At 40.8% G+C, this 19,859-nt stretch overlaps 1 protein-coding gene across 1 annotated transcript; it reads right to left on the reverse strand.

Annotated features, from left to right (window-relative positions):
- Nucleotides 1-12,164: 12,164 nt before the first annotated feature.
- On the reverse strand, nt 12,165-13,055 carry LOC132884224 (hydroxycarboxylic acid receptor 2-like). Its single transcript, XM_060918042.1, has one exon. It carries the CDS (start codon nt 13,053-13,055, stop codon nt 12,165-12,167), a length of 891 nt encoding a protein of 296 aa, XP_060774025.1.
- Nucleotides 13,056-19,859: the final 6,804 nt, after the last annotated feature.

The following is a 19,859-nucleotide window of genomic DNA, read 5'->3' on the forward strand; positions in this document are numbered from 1 at the left end:
CAGGTGTTCAGTTTATCATTATTAGTATTATTATTATACATTATTTTATATATATATATATATATATATATATATATATATATATATATATATGCCTTCGCGTTGTGTTGCCGGCTTTTGCTCCAAAACCTACAAGGATGGGGTAAGTTTATTCAAGTTTCCCAGCGATCCCGAGCTGCATGCAAAGTGGGTGAAGCAAGTCAGGCGCACTCGTGACAATTGGGAGCCCTCACCAACATCCGTCCTGTGCTCTGAACACTTCGATTTGGATTGTTTTGACACCCTTCCCAGCTTAAAAGAATCTCTTGGGTGTTCAGTTCAGCACAAACGTGTGTTACTACCATCAGCAGTGCCTACACAGTGTTGCCAGATTGGGAGGTTTCCCGCCCAGTTGAGCGGTTTCAAGTGCATTTTGGTGGGTTTTGAACATATTTTGGGCTGGAAACGTCAGCAGTATCTGTTGCCAGATACTGCTGAAGTTTTCCAGCCCAAAATATGTTCAAAACCCACCAAAATGCACTTGAAACCGCCCAACTGGGTGGGATTCCTCCCAATCTGGCAACACTGCCAGTATTCCGGAGGGGGTCTACTAGTAACTATGCCGGATCCAAAGACAGTCCTCCTGTCAGAACATGTGTTGTGAAACGGCATATGATAAAGGTACGTAGAGCTATAGATTCTACATGATAATCATAACTGTAATCATAAAGTCTGCGTGATATCAGTCATGTATTTGCTTGTGAAAGCTTGCGGCTTTCATGTAACTGCCGCCTAGCAACGAGAGGCAAAGGGTAAAGAGGGTAGGCTATCATAGATTCTATTCGGAAGAGATCAACACAATTCTAGACTCCCAGAAGAGGAAGAGCTAGCACTAGAGAGTTCACCGGCGTTTTCATGCGCCATTTCCATTGAGTAGAACCAGAGTAGAACAGCCAGTGAACCGCAGCGTGTTCTCCCGCTGACGTCACGACATGGCCGCGAGCCACGGACCCAATTTTCTTGCGCTGTGCAATTAAAAGTTGGATATTTGCGTAACAACAGCTTCTTTTCACGTAATTATAACAGAAATCTAACATGTTTGCCATGTTGTATAGTTTATTTAAGAAATTGCATAGAGTCATGTTCGTGTCATCAGCCCTTTAAGTCTGTGCTGTGACTTCATGTCAGCTGTACAATGTTGGATTTGAATGAATGCTGGAATCCGATTTGTCAGAAGGTGGTAAATCACAGGTGTATATTAAACAGACCCTCCAGGATTTTGCGATGTTGTGATTTGCAACTTCAACGCAAATTCAACCAATCCCCGCAAATTCAGGCCGGTGTTTCAATTATATCCAATCACCGCAACTTTCTCGCAAATTTGACCAATCGTGGGCGTCGTCTTGAGGTGACGTTGACAAACTACCTTCTGCCTTACTTCCGTGTATACGTTCAAGAGAAGCAGCATGTGCGAGTCAAGTGTTTATGTAGGCTTAAATTCTGTTACTGAAAGTGTTATGTTTACAGTGAAGGACTGTGTGCACTTTACATTATTTTTTTACTTAATACAAGAAATTAATGGATGCCAACATTTTTGCCAAAATGGTATTTTATTTTCCATTGTTTAGGCAGCTTCAGCATCACACTGTGAGATTCTGTTCAAATTGAGTTTTTTTTTTTCTTCTATGAAGCCTGAGCCATTTATTTTATTAGTTTATAATTATTGTTTAATTTAGTCTTCAGGAGAGACTGCCTGCACACAGTACTAGTATTAATATTTTTTTTTCTTACATGAAAGCTGAGGCATTTATATTATATTTTAAGGTAACTTCATGTTGTGCTGTGAGGTTCTATACACTTTAACTTTTGAACCAACAGGTGCATTTGGATAAGTAAAGCCTATTTTTCTGCATATTTGTAGTCCTGGTAATCTTTTATATTGGTAAAGTTGTTTATAGGACCATTTCTCAGTGTCTGTTTTTTTAATCAATAGTTTTTCAGTAATAACTTAATATTTAACATATCACTCAATTTTAATCACAAAAAGAGAAAATCGCAACAATTTCTCGCAACTTTCACTTCCTCCCGCAATGTAATCGCAACAAAAACCTAAAAAACACCGCAACTTTCATTGCAATTTTTTGGAAACCCCCCTGCAACATCAGACATTTTAGCCCGCAACAATCACAAAAAAGGCCTGTGAAATCCTGGGGGGACTGATTTAAAGTGCTTGTTCTAATATGTTCATGTTTCTGTAGTCACAACATATGCAGGGGATTATAGGGCAGACTCTCTATATTAATGAAATGGAAAAACAGTAGCAACAACAAACTAGAAGGGCACTCAGTAGAGTGCAAATCTCCACCAAGCCACATGTTATCAAAATCAAGTCACTTGATCCTAGGATAATACTAAAGCTGCCCACCAAATTTTATCCAAATCCGTTCACTACTTTTTGAGTTACGTTGGGAACAGAGAAAAAGATCCTGGATCTACATACATACCTGGATTTGCCTCAAAATCTAATCGCTTGTTCCTTGGCCCATGGTCCAACTTTCCACCAAATTTCATCCAAATCCATTCACGACTTTGAGTTGCGTTGGGAACGGACAAAAACATCTTGGATCCGCATACATACATATCTGGATTTGTATCAAAATCTAATCAATTGTTCTTTGGCCCATGGCTCACCTTTCCACCAAATTTCATCCAAATTCATTCACTACTTTTTGAGTTACGTTGGGAACAGGCAAACAAATGGAGGCGAAAACCCAACCTCCTCCAACAAAGTTGGCGGAGGTAAAAAAAAAACAAGCAAAAACAAACTGTAATTGTTGATATGCGTAAGCTTTCTATAAGATGTTAATTTAGCAGTTTGGAAGGAGTCTCCAGTATAGGTCCTTTCTTATAACTAGACATAAAATTGTTTCAGTTTTCCAACCCAGGAAATTCTTCAGGATGGAGGACTTTGAGCTTTCCTGTTAACATGACATTTGTTTGATTAACTTCAAGAAAGAGAAAAAAATAAAGGTAGACTGACTTTCAGATTTTTCAAGTTTAGGTCATAAAAAGAATTTTCCCTGGCACCCAGTTGTTTTTGTTTAGTGGACTGAAAGCTCATCTCATCTCATTATCTCTAGCCGCTTTATCCTTCTACAGGGTCGCAGGCAAGCTGGAGCCTATCCCAGCTGACTACGGGCGAAAGGCGGGGTACACCCTGGACAAGTCACCAGGTCATCACAGGGCTGACACATAGACACAGACAACCATTCACATTCACACCTACGGTCAATTTAGAGTCACCAGTTAACCTAACCTGCATGTCTTTGGACTGTGGGGGAAACCGGAGCACCCGGAGGAAACCCACGTGGACACAGGGAGAACATGCAAACTCCACACAGAAAGGCCCTCACCGGCCCCGGGGCTCGAACCCAGGACCTTCTTGCTGTGAGGCGACAGCACTAACCACTACACCACCGTGCCACCCGGACTGAAAGCTTCTGAATTCAAATCACAGACTTCCAATTTTGTTTTTTGTTTTTTTTTAAATAGAACAATTAATGAATTTAGGGCTACGTGGCCCTAAATTCTCGGGTGTTTGTTCCTGCTTCACCATGACACAATCAAATATACTATGTCATGCATCACGTGGTGGGCTTTCCCCGTTCGCGCAAGGCATTGTGGGATGCAAATTTGAAACAGGAGAGAAAAATGGAGGACACGAATGAAACGTGAAAGACCAACTACAGTAACGGAAAGCGAGAAGAAAAGACTTTATGCTGCAAAGGAAAAGAAACGCAGGACTAAACTAATAAATATCGGCGGTCAGCGAGCACCTCGGTGTGATCAGCTGTTCGTTTAGTGACAGAATGATATAATTGTCAGTGCATGGTTAAGGTAAACCTGTAGGTCACAGAATCACTCTCTACTATTCTTGGCTGTCACATCCCAGCAACCCCTTCCCTATGTATACTTGGTGATACAACCGCAATCAATATAAGCACCTCATGCAATAAAATACTGCTAGTAGCGCTGACTATGGCCAAGAAAACAATCCTCATGAACTGGAAATCAAGGAATACTGTACACATCACTCATTGGAAAAATCTATCGGATTACATATCATTGGACAATATATCCACTCCAAACTTAAATAACACTCAGAATACACCCTTCATCACCTTCTTACAGTTATGACATGACCTGACCCTCTGCACCTGAGATCCAACTCACAACTTTACATCCACATGTAAATAGCTATATAAAATAGAGCAGCGGATGGTAGCTGGAACAATATAATCTCTCTTTCCCCCCTCCTTTTTTTTTGGCTTAAATTTTATTTATTTATTTTTTTCATCTCCTTTCTCTTTCCCTCTGCCTCTCTCTACTTCACTCATCCCTGTTCTGCCTGGGCCCCATGGGTGGCTCGGGCGGCCCGGTCCTGTCAGGTTGCCATGTGGGACCGGTGCTGTGGGGTATTCATGGGTTCTGGGCCCCCGTCGCACACTCGCCCTTTGCGTGTGCACACACACCTCTTCCTGGCAATACGCAACACGCTTTATTCTCTTTTAAATGCACTACATATTAGTTTGCATACATCATACATCTACCAATAACAAGAACAACAAATAGACTAGGGCAAGCAAGGCGTGCATGCAGATGCCTCGGCAGGTGTTTCACTGCACGCCTTGCTTCTTTTAATGCTTACACAATTTAGAGGAGGCATATATCCATGAGTACGCGGGGTTGTTGTGGCGTGCAGGGCTAAATCTGGGCACAGACTCACCCTGAGCGCACACTTCTTTTAATGCAATACATTAGAGAAAGCCCACAATATAGCCATTTACATTCTTATATAGGACAAATACGGCGTGTCTGGAGTTGAGGTGTGGTGGGTCGTGGGGAGGAGGCGCTGGGGGCCAAGGGCCGTGGGCTGGTTAACATGCAGGGCCTTCCCTCTGCCATCTCATTGTGGTATATCTTGTGTGGGGTGGGACAACACTGTGGTCATACTTGGGTGCCCAGGCAATCCTTATAATCAGTCAATCAATTTTTTTTTCTTATTCTTATCCCTATTCTTATTTCTCTTATTATTATCCTACATAAAGATAATATTACTCATTTCCTTTGTAACCCTCCTTCTCTGCAATCTAGCCTCCATCTCCCCGGTCCAACAGTAAGTCAGTACTACTCCTTATACACACACACGGACATCTCCATATACACATTATTCCTCACTGTTGATTTTGGTTTTTCACTCAACTTTAAATTCGCTGTTGTGTTTGAATTCTGGTTTTTTGTGTAGTTGTATTGTCATTGTTTTGTATAATTGTATTGTATACGAATAAATAAAAAAAAGGTAAACCTGTAGATGGCAGTAATGCAACACTGTGGATGCCAGCTGCCAAAAAAGAAGGTAAACCTGCACATGCGCACACGGACTTCCTCTGTCTGCTTGACTGCGCAAAGCGAGCGATTTCATGCACATCATTTGTTCAGGAATCCTGTCAAATTGAATAACTTCCAAGCCACAGAATGGCCTGATATTTTGTGAGATATTACATAAACATGTATCACAATGCCCGAATTTTAGAGGGAACTAAATTTCACCAATTTTCTGAAATCGAAAGGCCGTCTAGCTTTAAGGTTGGTGAGGGAATGCCCATTTCTAGCTGCTTTAACATAAAAATAAATAAATAAAATCAGAAACAGCCATAAACATGACCTTGTTTGGCAGACTGTTTCTAAATGGATTGAAATTACATATATTGTGTCGTTTAATAAATCAATTGTTCTAATCATCAGCAAATTGTTGTGATGTAAGATCAATGAAACACTTCATCGTGCTGTTACTGGAAATTAATCTTCATGATAGGCTTCTGCTTGCACTGGGACGAATTCTCTTGAGTTATAAGTCAACATTTACGGGAACTGGAGCTATGGATTTACAGGTTCAACCTGAAAACTATGCTTTTCTGCTTTTTCAGCTCAAGTAGTGCTCAGATGAGACATGAATAAAATTCCCCCAGCAAAAAAAAGTCAATCCAGGTTGCAGGATGTGGAAGAGGTACATTTGCTTCTAGTAGCAGTTGCTTTTGCTTTTCTGCCAGCTTTATCTTGGGGATCCTTGACCTTTCAAGCATGAACCTTGGTCTTGTGACCCAATAGAAACCAAGTGGGTGGGATCTGTCATCTTTTTGGTTGGTAAACAAATAACCCCAATTTGGCGAGCTTGTTTTTCGGCAACAGCCTCCAGATGGTTGTAAAACAGTGGTACGAGAACGCCATGTGCTCCAGAGGACAGCGCTATCAGAAGTCCGTTGCAGACTTTTACATAATCTTTAACGTCTTGATCAAGGTGGTACCCATCATCCCGGCATTCTTGCTCGCGCGAATTGGAGACAAGGGCTACCAGAAGGTTCCTGTAGTAATCCCTGGAATCTGGAAACCAAACGACAGCACAGAAAAGAGAAAGAGGCGCAACCCCAATCACCATTGACCTTTCAGTGCCACCAATGCCCCCGAGTTTTCAGAGCTAGAATCAGGCTCATCAGCCATCAACGAGCCCACCATCAGATGTGACCGGAAGGAATGAACTCCTTGGGTACGAGGAATCGCCGCCGTCGATGATGTGTAAAGCGTCAACATAAACGGTGGCTACTTTGAATAATCTGAAATATCAAACGTTTTGTTGACCGTGTTTATTGCATAGTTTTGATGTCTTCAGTTTTGTTCTACAATGTAGAAAATAGTCAAAAACCTATGAATGAGTAGTGGTGTACAAAATTTTGACAAATACTAATCAACAGCTACCAACTGGGGAGGATGACGTCCAACACATGCTTCCTCCAAGACACGTGAATGCCAGCCAGTCACATCTTTTCCAACTGCTGCTCATACTGCGTTAAGGAAAGCGCTATCTGCCCTCTTCTGTATACATGAACTCGGAGACGCCCACTTTTTGGCTAGTGTCACTGTGACTGACATTGGAGGCGGAGCATATCAATCATTCCCATCCAGATAGCATAGTCATTCTTTGCTCGCTTTTCTCCCGGCCACAGATGGCTGTGGCAATTTGCGATCTAAAGACACTGGACATCTTTCTAGCTGTTTTCTTCTTGTTACTAGGGTTTCCTGTTACAACCCCGATTCCAAAAAAGTTGGGACAAAGTACAAATTGTCAATAAAAACAGAATGCAATGATGTGGAAGTTTCAAAATTCAATATTTTATTCAGAATAGAACATAGATGACATATCAAATGTTTAAACTGAGAAAATGTAGCATTTAAAGAGAAAAATTAGGTGATTTTAAATTTCATGACAACACATCTCAAAAAAGTTGGGACAAGGCCATGTTTACCACTGTGAGACATCCCCTTTTCTCTTTACAACAGTCTGTAAACGTCTGGGGACTGAGGAGACAAGTTGGTCAAGTTTAGGGATAGGAATGTTAACCCACTCTTGTCTAATGTAGGATTCTAGTTGCTCAACTGTCTTAGGTCTTTTTTGTCATATCTTCCGTTTTATGATGCGCCAAATGTTTTCTATGGGTGAAAGATCTGGACTGCAGGCTGGCCAGTTCAGTACCCGGACCCTTCTTCTACGCAGCCATGATGCTGTAATTGATGCAGTATGTGGTTTGGCATTGTCACTTCGGAAAATGCAAGGTCTTCCCTGAAAGAGACGTGATCTGGATGGGAGCATGTGTTGCTCTAGAACCTGGATATACCTTTCAGCATTGATGGTGTCTTTCCAGATGTGCAAGCTGTCCATGCCACACGCACTAATGCAACCCCATACCATCAGAGATGCAGGCTTCTTCAGAGATGCAGGCTTCCACTATTTGTCGGCACAGAATTAGGGGGATTGGTGATCCTCTTCCCATCTTTACTTCTGAGAGCCGCTGCCACTCCAAGATGCTCTTTTTATACCCAGTCATGTTAATGACCTATTGCCAATTGACCTAATGAGTTGCAATTTGGTCCTCCAGCTGTTCCTTTTTTGTACCTTTAACTTTTCCAGCCTCTTATTGCCCCTGTCCCAACTTTTTTGAGATGTGTTGCACTCATGAAATTTCAAATGAGCCAATATTTGGCATGAAATTTCGAAATATCTCACTTTCGACATTTGATATGTTGTCTATGTTCTATTGTGAATACAATATCAGTTTTTGAGATTTGTAAATTATTGCATTCCGTTTTAATTTACAATTTGTACTTTCACAACTTTTTTGGAATCGGGGTTGTACAATGGTATAAACATATCAAAACTTCGGACACTTGGATGCCATTTCTATCAGATATGGACAGAAGTTAGACTCTTCCAGCGTCCAACAAAAAGAAGAAAAAACTCTTTTATTCAAATTAGCATTTCAAACACACAGTTGTCCTGTTTTTAACACAAGGAAAGCATTTTACATGAGATTAATACAGTATCTTTTAATATAAGCTTAATCCATGATCCAAATATTCAACAACCCTGCTTTTTATATATATATATATATAAATACCCCCACTCCGAAGGAGGGAGAATATAGTGATTTACCTCTGTCCATCCATCCGTCCATCCAAAACACCCTTTTACTCAGCAACCACAAATCATAGCCACTTGGTACCAAACTTCAGCTTGGGGTTAGATTAGATTAGATTAGATTAGATTAGATTAGATTAGATTAGATTAGATTAGATTAGATTAGATTAGATTAGATTCACTTTATTCATCCCACATCGGGGAAATTCACATGTTACAGTAGCAAGAAAATGTCAAACAGATAACAAATAAAACTGAAATAAAAATGAGACAAATGAAGGATTAAATACAGAGGGCTATTTGCATTATCTACCGTGAAAAAGTATAGAAAAATTGCCTTATTGAGAGGCTCGGAAAAATTGCACATTACAGGTAGACTCTGTATATATACACACACTCACACATCGTATTTATATATAAATATAAGTATGCATAAAAATAGTTTAAGGCCTATATTATTGCACATAATAATTGCATCGATGAGAGATGGCAGATGTAGTAGTGGTGAAGTAGTGCAAATATAACGACAAACAGGTTATTGGTGCTACGTTACAAGTTGTGGGTGTTATACAGTCTGACAGCAATAGGTATGAATGACCTGCGGTATCTCTCCTTCTTACACCGTGGGTGTAGCAGTCTACTACTAAGAGAGCTGCTTAAAGTCCCCACAGCCTTTAAGGGGGGTGAGGGGGTTCTCCATGATTGAGGTCAGCTTGGCTAACATCATCCTCTCACCCACCACCTCAATGGAGTCCAGACAACAGTCCAAGACTGAGCCAGCCCTTCTGACCAGTTTATTAAGTTTCTTCCTGTCCCTCTCTGAACTTCCGCAGCCCCAGCAGACCACAGCGTAGAAAATCGCTGATGCTACCACAGAGTCATAAAAGTCCTAAGCAGTGTCCTGCACACACCAAAAGTCTTCTCAAGAGGTGGAGACAACTTTGGCCCTTCTTGTACAGGACATCTGTGTTGTTAGTCCAGTCCAGTTTGTTGTTGAGGTGAACACCCAGGTATTTGTACTCTATACCGTGTATACCGTTTTCAGGTCTGTCACACATTGACTTCCTGGTTACCGACTGAATGTATTTACGAAACATCTCATCTCATTATCTCTAGCCGCTTTATCCTGTTCTATAGGGTCACAGGCAAGCTGGAGCCTATCCCAGCTGACTACGGGCGAAAGGCGGGGTACACCCTGGACAAGTCGCCAGGTCATCACAGGGCTGACACATAGACACAGACAACCATTCACACTCACACCTATGGTCAATTTAGAGTCACCAGTTAACCTAACCTGCATGTCTTTGGACTGTGGGGGAAACCGGAGCACCCGGAGGAAACCCACGTGGAGAACATGCAAACTCCGCACAGTAAGACCCTTGCCGGCCACAGGGCTCGAACCCAGGACCTTCTTGCTGTGAGGCAACAGCGCTAACCACTACACCACCGTGCCGCCCCATTTACAAAATTTCGTAACACTTTTCTCAGCAACTACAAATCACAACTGCTTGATCTTTGGTACTGAGCTTCAGCTTGGGGTTCTATACCGTGTATACCATTTTCAGGTCTGTCCCACATCAACTTCCTGTTTACCGACTGAATGTATTTACGAAACATAGGGTAGATTTACAAAATTTTCGTAATACTTTTCTCAGCAAGTACAAACTATACTGCTCTTTACTTGTTTCAGGGTTAATTATTTGTTGAAGTCAACATTCATAATAAGTGTCCTATTCCTTCGGTTGTTTGCATTCTGATATAAGCGAGAGCGAGGGTATATGTAAGTGAGCAGTAGCTCACAGTTGATCTTGTTTTTTTTTTATTATTATTAATGCTAATGTTTACGTGTCATCTAAAAACACCTAACCCACTTGTGTTGTCCACTCTGAACTAACACTACTGTAAGAATTAACGTCAGCTGCCTGCATGTGGGACCGAATATAATGCAACTTTTACCACCGTCCCCATGGGACATGATTACACACGTCTGTACACACCTAATGATGGGGAGAAATGAATAGGTTACGGAGATGATAAATGTAAATCGAGACTCCTTTAATAATAAATAAGTTCATTTTTGTGTGGATTATAACTATGTAATTTCAGCATAAGCGATCTGTTTTGATATTTGTACTCCAGGTGTATACAGATTATGTTTCAAGAACAATTAGACACCCAGTAATCATTTAAGAAGTTTATTACTGCATTACTAGCTTGTAAAATCTAAAAAAGTACATGGCATCCATGACTTGTACAAAAGTGTATATATAATGTGCAAAATACCAATTTTCAGAATAAGAGAAATTATAAATAACTTGGCACATTGTCATTTTGCCAAGACACAACAAATTATTTTTCAATCTTAATGAAGCAGGTAGCGCCACGTGTTTACACAATTACCAGCTTTTTACACCTGTGTTGCTTCTCGACCACCTCATAATTAATCCCTAGATGTTTTCATTAATGGCTTAATTAAAGAGGGTTTTATGTTACTCAATACATGGCATCATTGCAGAGAAATGAGGGAACACGTCAGTACGGAGGATGGAAAGGAAACAAAAGGGTCTGTCAGCATGGACGTGTAAAAACGCAGAATTAAAACCAAGGTATGTTCTTTTATATACAGTTGATCATGTATCAAATTTGGCTCTTTGATTGAGGTGCTGGATGTTAAGATATGATTGCATTAAGTGTTCAGAGTGTTCACGCACAAAATATGGGCTCTTTGAGCAATGGTTGAAGATGATGCATTGAATTTTCTGAGTAAAAGTAATGTTTTAGTGGAATGCGTTAATTTATTTATACTGGATAAGGTTGCTTCGGAATAATGCAGCAACACAAATTGTGCAAAATTTCTGATTTGGTAGAATTGTGTGAGAGTTCCTGGATACACCTTTGTGGGATATAAAGACAGGACAAGCAAAGCTGAAAGAGTGAACGTTCTTTCATTTGTAGGCTCTAAATCATTGCTTCTGTGAGTTTCTACTTCTATGCTGTAAGATGTTTAAAACGGGCTTTCGAACATTTTTTAGAGATAAATAAGAGAAAGATATTTCTTTGATGAGCTACACAAAGGTGAGAGCATCAAATTTACTTTTTTTTTTTTGCCAGGCTCCAATGCAAACTTAATGTAACTATCATACATCGAATCATAAACTGATTCACAGTCTGAATCAAAAGCTGTGGAACACCAGGATAAAAAAACTTTCACCAGGTGAATTTGAATAATAACTCTGATCGAATCTCATCTCATCATCTCTAGCCGCTTTATCCTGTTCTACAGGGTCGCAGGCAAGCTGGAGCCTATCCCAGCTGACTACGGGCGAAAGGCGGGGTACATCCTGGACAAGTCGCCAGGTCATCACAGGGCTGACACATAGATACAGACAAGCATTCACACCTACGGTCAATTTAGAGTCACCAGTTAACCTAACCTGCATGTCTTTGGACTGTGGGGGAAAACGGAGCACCCGGAGGAAACCCACGCGGACACGGGGAGAACATGCAAACTCCACACAGAAAGGCCCTTGCCGGCCACGGGGCTCGAACCCGGACCTTCTTGCTGTGAGGCGACAGCGCTAACCACTACACCACCGTGCCACCCCTGATCGAATCGCTTGCTTGTAAATTCTCGAGAATAGACACGATTGGTTTTTTACGCATTGACGTTGACTGGATTCTTTGCAGGTCCCTTCAGACAGGAGCAGGAGTTCAGCCTGTCCATCTTGGAGATGTAAAGTATCGGCTCAATGGTGCTGCTCAAGTCCATGATGGAGAAAACAGAGACGCTGATTTGGCAGTGCAGTTGGACGAACGTGTAGGTGGAGGCAAACGGCATGAGCGCCACAGGCGGCAAATAGTTGACCATGATGATCACCAGTAAGATGGCCACCATTTTAAAGGCTTTTTTCTTCACAGGATGCATCGCCTCTTTGCCAGCGACACTCCTCCGCAACACCCAGATGATAGACACGTTGCAGAAGACCATGATGAAGAAGGCAGACAGGACGAGGCCGCTGAACACCTCGGTCACGCTCATTACTCCCAGAATGCTTTTGGTGATCGCATAGGCTAAGACCAGCATCCATACAAAGGCTGAGATTAACCCCCGTATGCGGTTATCACGGATGTTTGTGAACACGATGGGGTACACAACGGCGATGTACCTGTCCAAGCAGATGCAGGTATGGAACAGCGGTGCCGTATCTTTCACGCCATATGCAAAACGTTGTAAATACCAGACACCCCAGTGGTCCAGGTACAGCCGGTTGAGCAGTTCCACAGGCGTCATCAGGCAGAAGAAGGCATCCAGTGCAGCAAGGTTGAAGATAAACATGTTGGATGTGGAGCCTTCACTTTTGCACGTTGCAATGTGCCACATCACTAGCATGTTGGTCGGGAAGCCCAAGGCTAGATTGAAAACTTTGACAGTGAAGTAAAAGACAAAGGCATATGGAGCCACGGCACACTTGTCATACTGGTACCAGAGTGGTTGACGCCAACCAGCAGCTGTCATGTTTGGAGGTAGTTCAGAGGTGTTACTCATCTCGTTGTTCATGCGACCTAAAAGGGAAAGACGTACCTTGGTTTGGATTTTGACCCTTTTCTCAATGTGGTCCACTTTATGCTATAAGTATCCATATAATCAACCTTATATACCATCAAATATCAATGGTTCCCTACAAAAGTACTTGAGGCATTTGGATTACTTACCACTCTTAATCAACAGCCTGCTCTTGCGAAAGAAGCTTGACTCTTCTTCGATTTAGGACCTTCTCATCTGGGTCACCCAAGTATAAGTGTGTCCTAGTGTGAGACCAAGTCACAGAATTTTCGTCAGGCTCAATCAGTGCAGCACTTTTCTAACAACAAGATGACAATCAACGATGGTATGTCAGCTTGATTGGTCAAAGTCATAAGAGGACGTGTTGAGTTGGACGGTCTTGAGGTAGTTGATGCCCTGTTATGGGAGGGAACTTTCGGTACCAGTGATGCAACTGTGGGGAGACAGTAGAACTTTGAGTAAACAAGTGATGCAAGGCTGAAATGAGTAAATCTAACGTAACATGTTACAAATGCATGTTTCTGGCAGTCAGCAGATTCCGTGCTGGAGTTCTGCTGCCGAATGAGACAGTGAGTGCACAGAAAGGGGGGCAGGAGACTACTGAGAGTACCCCCCCCCCAAAGTTCCTGAGTCTCAAAAAAAAAGCATGTCAAACAGTGACGTTTCATTAATCACTCTTATATATAAAACTAATGTGGTGAAATCCTATGAGTATTAATATGAAGTTGTGAATAAGGATGCATACGATACAATCAAGTAAACTACAAAGGTATTTGGGGCGGCATGTAGTGGTTAGCACTGTCACCTCACAGCAAGAAGGTCCTGGGTTCAAGCCCAGTGACCGACGGGGGCCTTTCTGTGTGGAGTTTGCATGTTCTCCCCGTGTCTGTGTGGGTTTCCTCCGGGTGCTCCAGTTTTCCCCACAGTCCAAAAGCATGCAGGTTAGGCTAATTGGTGGCTCTGAATTGACCGTAGGTGTGATTTGGCGACTTGTCCAGGGTGTACCCCACCTCTCACCCATAGTCAGCTGGGATAGGCACCAGCTTGCCCATGACCCTGGAGCGGTTGTGGATAATGGACGGATGGACAAAGGTATTTGAAGAACAAATATAAAGGTTTACTCATTTGATACCACCCAGAAGGAATAGCATTTCCATGTTACTGAGAGATTGCAAAGTCCTGACGACTTTTCTGTGTCGGAAAATGGAAAGTTATGGCTGTTTCAAAGGTCCGATGCTAGCAACTCCTTCCAAAAATTCCATATAAACATCTCACAGAAAACTTCACCATTTCAACAATTACATTGCAGGCATTTACCAGATGCTCTTATTCAATGTGATGTACAACATACCCAGAGGAGCCTGAGGAGCAGTTGGGGTCGAGGTGCCTTGCTCAAGGGCACTTCAGCCATTTTTGTTGGTCTAAGGAATTGAACCGGTGACCTTTTGGTCCCAAAGCTGCTTCTCTAACCTTTAGGCCATGGCTTCCCTTGTTTATGGCTTACTCTGTTATGTTGAGTGTCCAGCATACAAGTCAGAATATGTTAGAATAAGTACGTTAATATAAAACTGTGATTTGAATTTCAGAGGGAACTACTGTCATCGAATGTGAATTAACACCTACTGGCAGATCAGAGCTGAGAATTCAGCAGTGCTGAGGTGTAAACTGGAAAGTAGGAAAACCTCTGCTGTTAAATGAGTCTTAATACTACAACTGTTATGTCAACACTGAGGGTTTTTTTTATCAGTAACTTCCTTATGCAATTGGACAAAGGTCTGGAACATGTGGTAGACAACGCAATCCATACATTATTATCACTTATACTGTACATTTATGTGATAATGGTTTTACATGGGCATCCTTGTCCAAGATCCATGAATACCAAGGTCATTAACAGATTTCTCCCCTGCCTCAGGTTATTGTGGTAAGTCTTTCATGATGAGCCAAGGTATAGTGTATTTATAAGTCTTCTGAACTATACACAATCTAACAGCTGCTTGCAATTGTTTAAGGAAAACCGTATGGCAGTCCATCCCACCCATTAATTAGGATAAATTATGCTCTCCATGTATGGACTTGGATGCAGTCATTAGTATTTAAACTCCCAATGCTCTCCTTAGATACTTGCATGATTCGATAACCATTCACAACATCTTATCTGAAATTCTGTGTTTTTGTGCCCGTGGATGTTCATGTCGTCTCTGCCGTTTCAGCAGTTTTCAAGTCTCCTTCTTACGCCTTCATTGCTACGTGTGAGTCCTTCACGCCATCATATCCCCCATATTAAATTTCGCCAAGCACTGTGTGTGGCCATCTAGGGAGCAATGTATAGTCTCTGCTTGATTAAAAACTTTAAGAGCTATGAATCAACATGGATAAAATGCATTGCAGTTTCTCAGCCCACCCACGCAGCCATCATGTCTTTCTGGACGAGCCATGTTTTTCAGGCTTGGGGTTTCTAAAAACAAACTGAGCTTTGACTAAGTTTTCATCTCCCTTGAACTTTTCACCATTTTGTCGTGTTACAACCCAGAACTGAAATGGACTCAATAGGGAGTTTGTCATGATTTGGTGGTTTTTCATCTAAATATGTGACTTCAAATGGCAACTAATTCAGAGGTTTCAAAGCAGTGGTGAAAAATACTTATTCAAACACAACTTGGAAATATTTGTTCATATTTCTTCATTGAGTTTTCCTTCCGAATCAGTACTTACTTGTTTATTTTATATAGATTTGTGAAATAAAGTCCAAATTAAGACTTTAATTCCAGACTAGAGTGCAAAATGTGGAAAGGTTCAAGGGCGGAGGAATAGTTATATAAGCCACTGTAGATTATGGTATTGGTGCCTCTCCAGTAATGGATTTCTCTGTGTATTTTTCTTCACCAGTAAAAATACACAATCTTTCCATCCAGGCTTTCATGATAGACTTGCACATGACCACCCTGAGCTACTGTTTGGGGTTTGGGAAATGGCCTCCTCACGAGCTGATGACTCAGTTCAATTTAAAAAAAAAAACAAAACACAATATGGGCGGCACGGTGGTGTAGTGGTTAGCGCTGTCGCCTCACAGCAAGAAGGTCCTGGGTTCGAGCCCCGGGGCCGGCGAGGGCCCTTCTGTGTGGAGTTTGCATGTTCTCCCCGTGTCCGCGTGGGTTTCCTCCGGGTGCTCCGGTTTCCCCCACAGTCCAAAGACATGCAGGTTAGGTTAACTGGTGACTCTAAATTGACCGTGAGTGTGAATGGTTGTCTATGTGTCAGCCCTGTGATGACCTGGCGACTTGTCCAGGGTGTACCCCGCCTTTCGCCCGTAGTCAGCTGGGATAGGCTCCAGCTTGCCTGCGACCCTGTAGAAGGATAAAGCGGCTACAGATAATGAGATGAAAACACAATATTAAGAAAAACATTTTTTTTTAATTATGGATTTTTTTTAAACAAATCACACCGCACTCACGATGAAAAGGTGCAAAACAAAACCAAAAGACTGTTAAAACAAGAAAAAATGTCTGCACACTTAGATCCTTTTATTCATTAAATTGCCAAGCTTTCGGTCAGAGACCTTCCTCAGGGCACAAACTGTTTGTGCCCTGAGGAAGGTCTCTGACCGAAAGCTTGGCAATGTAATGAATAAAAGGATCTAAGTGTGCAGACATTTTTTCTTGTTTTAATTATGGATTTTTAAAAAAATGCAGAAAAGACTAATAAAATTGGAAGTTTTTGTATTAATAGTAGCCATGTACTGTACATAAAAGCCTTATTATAGTACACTGCTCTCAGATGGAAAATCTAATGACTGTTACGCCACTGCTTTTCCCCAAAGTGGACACAGAAACAGGAAGTGAGTCGAATCTTATTTTAGCTCTGAACTGCTAAACAGGCCTAAAGTAAAACACATGACGTCCATTGTGTGTTTTGTTAAGGGTTGGACAGTTACATGGTATGACCACCAGGGGGCGAGCGAAACCTACAGCAGAGTTTTTCAACCACTGCAGTCTTTCATGGATTCTCTCTCTCTCTCTCACACACACACACACACACACACACTATGCAGCCTAAACACTGCAACCTATTATTATGCACAAAAATGTAGCTGGAAACAGAGCAAACAGTATTTATCTTCTTATTTCCTGCGGCAACGCCACACACAGCAAAATGTCATGTGCTGAAAATGTAAGAGCTCAGGTTTCATAGCTAGGCCTAATGAACTGGAATGACAGTTGTATGCCTTGTCACATGTCAGTCTTGGACTTGTCACAAGCCTGTATTCGTTAAGACATATAGGCAAACCTAGACGTAAACCTATGCATCGCTACGAAATATAGATAGAAATAAATTTCCTGATTAACGTCTTTAAAAAAGACATTACTTTAGATGATCGAGAATAGACTGTGACTGCGATCCACAGAGATCTAGATATCTATCGAACAATCTACATCATAAATCAACTTCCTGAAATCAAAAATGATACACACAGACATCTTTTACACATAAAGCTTCTACGATTATTTATCTTTTATAGATTAATGTTGCGCGCTGTCGCCTCACAGCAAGAAGGTCCGGGTTCGAGCCCCGTGGCCGGCGAGGGCCTTTCTGTGCGGAGTTTGCATGTTCTCCCCGTGGGTTTCCTCCGGGTGCTCCGGTTTCCCCCACAGTCCAAAGACATGCAGGTTAGGTTAACTGGTGACTCTAAATTGACCGTAGGTGTGAATGTGAGTGTGAATGGTTGTCTGTGTCTATGTGTCAGCCCTGTGATGACCTGGCGACTTGTCCAGGGTGTACCCCGCCTTTCGCCCATAGTCAGCTGGGATAGGTTCCGGCTTGCCTGCGACCTTGTAGAACAGGATAAAGCGGCTAGAGATAATGAGATGAGATGAGATTAATGTTGCTTCATCACATAGCATTACTTACTGCACTCATACAAATGTCAAATAAATACTGCTATTGTTTATTATTGGTAATCTTTTATGGATGCATGTCATTGCATCATACAGGTTTCCATGCACAAAACATGAGATAAATATTAAATAATCTGAGGTTTAAGATCTGAAATTTATTATAAATCTCTATTGTTTAGCATTATTTAGCTTTCATTGATGAATGCTGTTGTGTCGTAGGCTACAGGTTACATGCATAAGCCAAAAGATAAATATATTACGAAATAGCATTGTCTATCTATGTGCATCTTTTCTGGATGAATGTAATGGCCTGAATGTCTGTTTGTGTGAGTATACATACATATATACTTATTATTTACGATATTATACATCACAAGTGTTTTATTGGCAAACACACCACTCGTATTGTTCATACAAGCTACATCTGGGACATTAACACATTTTTTCAACATCCTCACGCATGAGGAAGTCGGTGAATTGTTTTTTATTAACTTTTGTAGTTTGTTTGCAAATGTGTCTATATAATTTTTAAAAAATCACACGTTGGTTTGAAGATATGAAGTTTATCTTGTGTTGAAAAACTCGCATTTTTCATGCGAAGTACATTGCGAATCTGAATGACATATTTAAATAATATTGGCTGGCGTTGAGTGGTATATCAGATATATTCCATTCAGCTAGTGTGATATTGAACGAGTCGAAGACGAGTAGTTGAATGGAATATATCTTATATAGTATGAATAAAAGCCAGCCAAAATTATTATTATTATTATTATTATTATTAATAATTTATTTTTTACACATTTGATAGCACTGCTGGCAAACAAAGAAATGCTGCTTCACATATACAACAGAAAACTCTCATTGAATATTTGCATCAGCTCCGACGTGTGATGTCATGTTGTCTTGACAACCATGCAATATTGTAAACCATATCCAATGCTCATTCTCCGTTGGGTAGAATGATATAATACACGTAGGATAAGCAATATGCTAACAATATTGCATGTTATCAAACCAAATGAATGAAGCCCACTTGAAGGGAATAGAATAGATGTTTTTATTCCTGTATGTATAATAATTCCCGATGTTTCACTCCAATGATGTCACTCACAGTGTTTTCCTGCTGCGTTGTCAAAATGGCGAACCGGTTCAAAATTAATATTCTTTTGAATAACTTGTTTGTTTTTTTTTGTGGATGTGTCCATATCATATAAAGAACATTATACGGTGGCGATATGAAATTTATCTTTGCTTCGTGAAATATGTTCACCACTCGAAGATAAACTTCATGTCTTCACACAACCATGTAATATCCTATATCTGTCTATGTGTGTGTTTATTCTATACACAGTCACTGAATATGAACAATCGCATGCTCTGATTGGCTACTCTACTACTAGGCTGTCAGCTCATATAGAGGGAAAAAAATGGTGGAGCGTGTTGCTGAACCAACTGATGGCGAAATAAAAACTCTACTCGAAAAGAAAACCCCAACAAATACCAAAAAAACCAAAATATGGAATAAAAGTATTTCATGTAAGAACGTGTCTTTTTTTCAAGAATTATTATTATTATAGCATTTTTCACAAATCGCTCCTGTCATTTCACTGGTTTGTTTACATTGTAAGTGGAAATGATTTTGTCGGACATTTTGTGTAAAGTTTTTATTCATTGAATTTGCTAGAAATAAAAAGAAAAAATTACATTTATTTTGTTGGATGTTTTGTGTAGATTTTATCAAATTTGCTAAAAAGAAAAAATGACGTGTAAAGTTTTTATTTATTGAATTTGCTAAAAAAGAAAGAAAAATGACATTTTGTGTGAAGTTTTTGTCAAATTTTCTAAAAAGAAAAAAAATGTTTTGTGTCAAGTTTTTATTTATTGAATT

This window comes from Neoarius graeffei, chromosome 4, assembly GCF_027579695.1.
Source record: "Neoarius graeffei isolate fNeoGra1 chromosome 4, fNeoGra1.pri, whole genome shotgun sequence".
Lineage (NCBI taxonomy): Eukaryota > Metazoa > Chordata > Actinopteri > Siluriformes > Ariidae > Neoarius > Neoarius graeffei.